The 7,703-nt window shown below is 39.5% G+C and overlaps 1 protein-coding gene across 1 annotated transcript in view; it reads left to right on the top strand.

Moving 5' to 3' along the window:
• Positions 1-1,945: 1,945 nt before the first annotated feature.
• Positions 1,946-7,703, top strand: part of LOC308396055 (equilibrative nucleobase transporter 1-like) — a gene marked incomplete at its 5' end in the record, with an annotated part of 8,192 nt that continues 2,434 nt past the window's right edge. The window contains 6 exons of the mRNA XM_080881117.1: positions 1,946-2,126; positions 2,230-2,359; positions 3,864-3,910; positions 5,020-5,096; positions 5,208-5,300; positions 6,176-6,315. Coding sequence (XP_080737243.1) covers positions 1,946-2,126; positions 2,230-2,359; positions 3,864-3,910; positions 5,020-5,096; positions 5,208-5,300; positions 6,176-6,315 — 668 coding nt within the window. The remainder of the gene's footprint in view (positions 2,127-2,229; positions 2,360-3,863; positions 3,911-5,019; positions 5,097-5,207; positions 5,301-6,175; positions 6,316-7,703) is intronic.

Raw genomic sequence — 7,703 nt, forward strand, 5'->3', positions numbered from 1 at the left:
AGCCCAGTGTGGTTATATTAAATATAAGAGAAAGAGAGAACTTTAAGAAATTAATATAGCCACTACAGTGACCATCAAAACGGTGAAAAAATATTGCCGTAAACAGCTTATTTTGCAACACCACGAAACAAACAATAGCGTAAAATGAAACGATAGACGTTTTTATATCGTCACCCGATATATATCGCTATATCGAACAGCCTTACTCATTAATTTAAAAAAATACTTGGAATATCATATGTTATATCCTTTGTTTGGCTGTACCCACCAAAATTACACAGGAAATGTTTGGAAATTACACCATAAGATGAGTGCTGACCTTTATTTTTCATAGCCACAGGGCATGTTAAAAAGTGTGAAATATGCATTAATAGCAGATTATATTTGAGTAAGGGCATTCTGAAAGAAAATGGGTTTTCTTGTTTTACCTGCAGTAAGATCCTAAGGCTGATTTTTATTTAAAACGAGCTCCAAATGAAGCAGGGAGAAAACCTGTCAACAGGCTGGACTGCATGTCCGTTAGATTCGTTTATAACTCATAATTAGACTGATACTGGAATCAGTGTATAAACGTGGTTTCCCGCCCTGTGTCCGTCTGTCTGGGATTAAAGCTGCATCTATAAACAGAGAGTAAAGCTCTCTGCCCATTAAACGCTGCTTATCGGGTGCAAGATGCATCATGGCCCCACAGAGTCTCATGTGTGGATTACCCAGAGGTTATGGGGTAAGCATTGTTTCTTTTCTTTTTCATGAGGGTCAGCGCTTAGAAACATGTTTTGTTGGATTTCTACTAAAATGAGTTAATTATTTGCCTCTGCATAGAAAACTGGACGTATATTTGTGTTTTATACAAGTATTTATGCTATTAAACCTCACACTGTGATAAATTTCTTGAATAATCGTGTTTTAATGGTCACATTTGGAGCGTTCTTGTCTGTGTAGTGCCATATGTCATTACGTAGATTATCGGGATTAATCTGGATTACAGCCACCACCCCTTGGTGATAACTGTTGCCCTGTCTGTAGTCTCTGCGCTTTGCAGAATGAGTTTAACTTGAGGAGAATATAAATGGACCATATACACCATGCAAATAAACTCACTGGGAAACATTAAGGTAAAAGTGTGTTCATCACAGTGTTATTGTAGTCAGTTTTATTTAACAAAAGTATGGAACTGTTTTAAGGAAAAGTGGAGTTATTGCTAATCTGGTTATTAATTAGTAAATATGTAAGAAAAATTGTGTATGTTTCTGTTCTGTGTCCTGTGTACTGTTTGTTTGTATATGTGTCTTTTTGGCTGCTGTTACAACCAAATTTCCCCTTGTGGGACAATTAAAGGATCATTCTATTCTATTCTATTCTATTCTATTCTATTCTATTCTATTCTATTCTAATGAGTTAAGATGAAATTGATTGTGGCTTTTTTGTGTGCAGCTACTATTTGTTTGTATGTAAAATCTTAACCTACGGGGTTCAAGTTAGTATAGATGCCACACTGTGGTTCCCTCTCATGTGGTGGTTCTGAACCTGCTGCGGCAGGTGGGGCATGGAGCACCAAGTAACAAATATGAAGTGAAACTAAGATGAATGTGTGGAAGGCTTTTAGGGAAAATAAAGCAAATGAGAGAGCCAGTGCTGCCGTGATTGTGTACATTGCAACATTTCACATTGCACAATGAATTTTGATGAACATTCAGTATTTCTATGAGAAAATGTTAACTTTATTTTTTATCATCTTTAGCCTTCAGTTCATATACTGCCCATGCTCACACAGATGTTGCTCCCTCTTGCGTTCGTGATCACTTCTTGAACAGTTTTTGCTGTATTTCAGGCATGTAAAACTGAAAAAGTATACCTGTTATTTTTTTATTCCATGGTTTAGGAACAGAGATCTGTCTAGAAGTTCTGTTTGACCTTTGTGTGAGCTGGAAAGACGAAGTGAAAAATGCAGGGAACTGTAGTTGGTTACAGCCTGCGCTACTGGCTGACCCTGATCACGGGGTTGCTGGAGTGTCTGTTATTTGCCGGCCTGGTGTTTGGCCATGCCTCCCTGGTGTTTGTGCTGAAGAAAGAGGAATACTTTGGTTGGCTGTGTGTCGACACTAACAGCACAACGGATAGTAAAGGTGAGCAACTCTGGAGTTTAGATTGGACAGGACACTCATCCAGGACACCACAGAAGCAGGTTTCAGATATATTTGTGTGTGTTTCTGTTTGTTTTTCTTCCAGACTGTAGTGGTCAGGATGAGCAGTTCTCGCTGGTTTTTACTGTGGCCTCCTTCCTCAACAACTTCCTGACTCTATTAAATGGCTACATATTTGATCACTGTGGCACACTGCTGACCAGACTGCTGGCAATGTAAGTCAGTGCTGAAATACGTCTGGGCTGCAGACCCAAACACACAATTGTTAACTATTTCTTGCTGTTTGCCCAAAATGTTGTTAATCAACAATATTTTATAAGTAAACTATGATACCTTTGTAGGTCAGACCTCCAGCAGAATAAAAAAAAAACCTTGTCTGCCAATTAGTTTCAGCAAAGAAACACAAAAAGTCTGAGATTAGTTAAGATTAGTACATGGTAAAACAAGGCGCAGAGATTAGACTGAAACAGAACCCACCTCATTCAACCCCAAAATATATTTGACAGTTTCTAGTATCAGTACTAATACTTGGTAATGTTAATGGTTTAATCTGGTTCAGAGTCCGGATCAATAGGTAACACTTTATTTATTTTCTTTTTTAGTAAATGAACTTTTTCTCTGCACAGGTTACAAAAAAATGTCCAAAAAAACTCAGTTATGTTTATATACCACGAAATCACACAATCACATACTATAGCTGCCCCAAGGCGCGTACTATGAAATCATCTACCTCACAATATTCAAATAATCCATCTCCCATGAGAAAACATTTGTTATTCCAAACCTGTTATGTTAATCATTGCTGGAACACTTAGCAATGCAGATTTGCTTTAGAGCTTTGGTGTAACATGTTATCACTTAAGTTTCTTATTTATTGCAGTGATCAGGAGAGTATGAGATTATATTGTGAGATTTGGGTTAGAGAATCTCAGTAATTAATTTCAATGAGATTATTTATAGAAAATTTGGTAAAATATGCAGTTATTCAGTCAAATTCATCTTTTACTTCCTGTCAGATGATTTATACTCAAACATGTGGAGAGACGCAGAGAAAGTCTGTAACTTTGTAAAACATGTGCAACAAGAATTATTACACAATTTAGGAATTAATGAGTGTTGTTGAGTCACTACTTGATTTTTAAATAAAATAGGTAGTTAATTGTCAGTACCAGATTATATTGTTCTAATGTTAATGGAAATCGTGCCAGATTATTTCTTTAGTCAGTGTTCATTTGAAGAGCAATTTATTCAGATTACAAAATACAAGATTTGGTACAGACCAACAAGCCTTTTCAAGGTCAACTTTTGCTATATATACAAAAACTACTTACACAAAACTCAGTTGTTTTGTGTATTTATGCTGCTGTTTTTAACTATGCTGCCCCCTGATTGGTACTTGTTTTTCAGCATTAAGCTGCATCTAGACTTTTCTGTTAAGTTTTTCACTCTCTTCCACGTTTCATCGTCCTGTCGAGAGAGGCTACATGCATGAGCTTATGTGGTATCTGAGGGGAGAATGGACAGTTTGAGTGGATTCAGAAAACCTTGCCAGCTTATGTCTGTTAACGCTCAAGGCGACTTCGCTGCAGGCCAAAATCACCCTAAGGCCACCAACCAATGTCTCAATGCTCCCTCATAGGAACTCTGCTCCTCGTAGCTGATGTCTGATGGCAAAAACAGAAACTTTTATGTGTCCTTATGATACTTTTCCCTCTCCAGAGCCCTTTTTAGTGGCGGTACATTGCTGGTGGCCCTCTCTAGCCCAGGTAGGTGCACAGGTTTCGATTATTAGAAAACACATATTTATGAGTCTTTTTTTTGTTTTTATTAGATTCACCTTTCACCTCTGTCTCATAATTTCCACCTTTTCCATAATCCCTTCCTTGTGGGAATTTCGTGTTCTGGTCACATTGTGTTGGGTTTATTTGAATACCTGAAAGCTTATTCTGTGTGCTGAAGTGTAGAAATTGAACACCCTAGCTATTGTGACAACACCATTTTAGCTAATTAGCAGTTAGTAGTATAACTTGCATGTGCTAGCCAGTGTTGGCCTCACATTTCATATTCTTGTGGACAAACCTGTGAAAGAATCACCTTTGTTTTTTAAAAAAGAGCAGCTGTGTTGGCTTTCTCATCTTAAGCACAAAGCAGGTTTCATCTCCTCAGCTACTGCTCGGTCCATACCAAACACGAATGACAGAAAACAGGTAAAAGTTGTTTTCACTACATGCCTGATGACGTAGTCACTGTAACACCCCTTGTATATGATGAATCCCAGTAAAATAATCACAATCACTGTGAGAATTATGCACAACTGTGCATAATTCTGGTCATTAACATATTTAACGCGTGTTCTTTATTTTCCAGTATAGCCATTGGCATTTGATTTCAGTCTCATTTATATCGTATCACAACAGCAGTTATCTTAAGGCGCAATGTGAATACTCTACAATATTAGAGAGAAAGCTTAACAAATCAGGCTGTCGCCTGTTTACAGGCAAGTGTTCCCTTTTAATGGGAAAAGTCCTCCGGCAGAAACAGGCTCAGCCTCGATGTTTGTGGAATAGGGGGAAAAGAGAAGAGAGAGAGAATGAGGGCACAGAGAGACCACGAACAACAAAACTCCCCATCAGCCTGACCTATAGAAAGTTTAAAGGTTCAGGGTCACTGAATCCATCCCTGACTGTAACCCTTTACTGCTGCTGGGGAAAGCAAAAAGTTTGTTTTCAAACATGATTATTCAGCATTTTAACTGCTCGTCAGCACTTCTGCTGCTCTGCTGCTCTCTACACCGTGACTCTGGAGTTTTAACTCTAACTGCCTTTAATATTGTGCAACATCACATTCCTAATGTTTGTATTTCTGTGTCTTGTAGAATTTTCAAATCTGCTTTACCCCGCCCTGTCTCTCCTTGCTGTGGGTGGAGTCCTACTGCTCATAACTAACATGCAGGTAACTACACCTGTAGAAAGTTTCTGTTCCTAAACAGAAATACACTTGAGCCACTTCTAAACTTTCAAACATATTTTGTCCTGATGATCCGTGTATCTGTGTGACGGAAAGGTGGGCAACCTGTTCCCTGCTCATCGCTCCACCATCATCACCTTCTACAATGGTGCCTTTGACTCCTCCTCTGCTGTGCTTCTCATCGTTAAGGTGGGACTGATAATTGCTACACTCATATTTGTCACACACATTAGATGGATAAAACAACACTGTCCCCACACTAGTGCCACTACTACTTTACTGAAGTGCAGTTTTATTCTTATTTGGCAAAAAAAAAAGGTGGAAACAAGCTGCATCCCATAGCTGTACTGGTGCACCAACAAATATAACTGTGAATTTGTGCTGAATACTATATAAATAAAATATTAGAATTTACATCCCTTCATCCAGTCCTGAATGACCCACTTCTCCATATCTCTAAGGGAGAGCCCAGGCTCCCTACTGAAGCAGCTCATCCTGTTTTGTCGGTCATTACTCTCAGCTTATGCCCAAGGTGAGGATGGGAACATAGAGCAGTCAGCATATTGAAAGTTTTTCCTTCACACCCAGCTCTCTTCACCATAAAAGACTAGCATGGTATCCAGTCACTGCGGACCTTTCACCAGTCTGTCTACCCTAAAGACAGACTGTTCAAAACCCTGAGATACTTGGTACAGCAATGTGCAATCCACCCATCTCCAACTATAGACCATGGCCTCAAACTTCCAGGTGCTAATTCTCACTCCTGCTTCAGCTGCCCCAGTAAGAGCTGGTGATCATCCAACAAACCAACAGAACCACATCCTCCTTAAACAGAAGAGATGGTATCTAGATAGCGCCGCCTACTAGAATTGCATTTATCAAAATTTAAGCAAAGGCCTCTTGGATTGGCTGTAAGACACAGCACGCCATTTCATTGGTCAGAGCCACACACATATCAGAGGCCTAGCATAGCGACTTAAATTAGTGGAGGTGGGAAGATAGCCACCTGTGTCAGCATCCACCTATATATATATATATATAAGTGACCTTTTTTTCCCCTGCAGATTCTGTACGAACAGGGAATCTCTCTCCACTACTCTTTCATTTTCCTGACCATCTGCAGCAGCATTCACGTGGCGAGAACTTTCCTGCTGATGCCAAAAACCCACATCCCCTACACTCTGCCTGAAAACTACACCTACGGGTGAGAGCATGATAGGTTTTTGCCATTCAGGTCATAAAGACAGTGGGCGTCTTTGATACACACAAAATCTGTACTTAAACACATATTTCAAGCACAAATTCAGTATTATTAACATGTTTTTGTGTAATTTGTTCTTATTCTGTGAAAAACTACCTAAATAAGGAATCAAATACAAAATATTACTGACAAAGTTGAAGTCTTTTACCTTTTTAATTTAAAGTGGACGTAGCATTTGGATGGTGTAGTGATTGAATTCAGAAGTATATATTTTTCTAATTCTTGTTGTTGTTCGTGAAAATCAAAACCACCATTTTTTAAATCCCAGAACGAGGGAAATGGCTACAACAACAACGGTAGGTATATCATCACCAACCTCCACCTTTGTTGTAGTGTTCGTGTCGCATACGTCATAATTATGTCATGGGATGCTTGCCTACGTTGCTGTGAAGATGACCATACACATTAGATGGTATTGGATAGTAATGGAAAACCAGTCTGTAATATATGTTTGCACTGATTGCCGATCACGCTTCAACTGGGAGGCAGAGCCTTCAGTTTTCAGGCCCCTCTTCTGTGGAACCAGCTTTCAGTTTGGATTCGGGAGACAGACACTATGTCTACTTTGAAGATTAGGCTTAAAACTTTCCTTTTTGCTAAAGCATATAGTTAGGGCTGGACCAGGTGACCCTGAATCCTCCCTTAGTTATGCTGCAATAGACGTAGGCAGGTTTTTCTTTTCCAGTCACCTTTCTCACTCACTATAACAGACCTCTCTGCACTGAATCATACCTGTTATTAACCTCTGTCTCTCTTCCACAACATGTCTTTATCCTGTTTTCCTTCTCTCACCCCAACCAGTCGCAGCAGATGGCCCCGCCCCTCCCTGAGCCTGGTTCTGCCAGTTTCTTCCTGTTAAAAGGGAGTTTTTCCTTCCCACTGTCGCCAAAGTGCTTGCTCATAGGGGGTCATGTGATTGTTGGGCTTTTCTCTGTATCTACTGTACAATATAAAGCACCTTGAGGCGACTTTTGTTGTGATTTGGCGCTATATGAATAAAATTGAATTGAATTGAACTGTGTCATCCTCGGTAAGAAGGAATGGTACTCCACAGTGATGTAGTTCAAACAAATTTAATGAAGGAGATGGCAGATGGCATAAACCAGATGAACAGCATTTGTGGGAATGTGATTGAATTACAATATATTTAAATGTAAAGGGGGTGTGAGTGCGTGTGTGGTCAGGTGGTAAGCACGCACATAGTATTAACTCACACAAGTAAATACGTTACTCCTCCAACACACCTGTGCAGAACCGCACTGAACACGTTCCCAAATGGAAGTACAATGCTGAGGTGCATCATGGGTAACATGGTTTAAAGAAGGTGCCGT

This window comes from Rhamphochromis sp. 'chilingali' (assembly GCF_963969265.1).
Source record: "Rhamphochromis sp. 'chilingali' genome assembly, chromosome: 4".
Lineage (NCBI taxonomy): Eukaryota > Metazoa > Chordata > Actinopteri > Cichliformes > Cichlidae > Rhamphochromis > Rhamphochromis sp. 'chilingali'.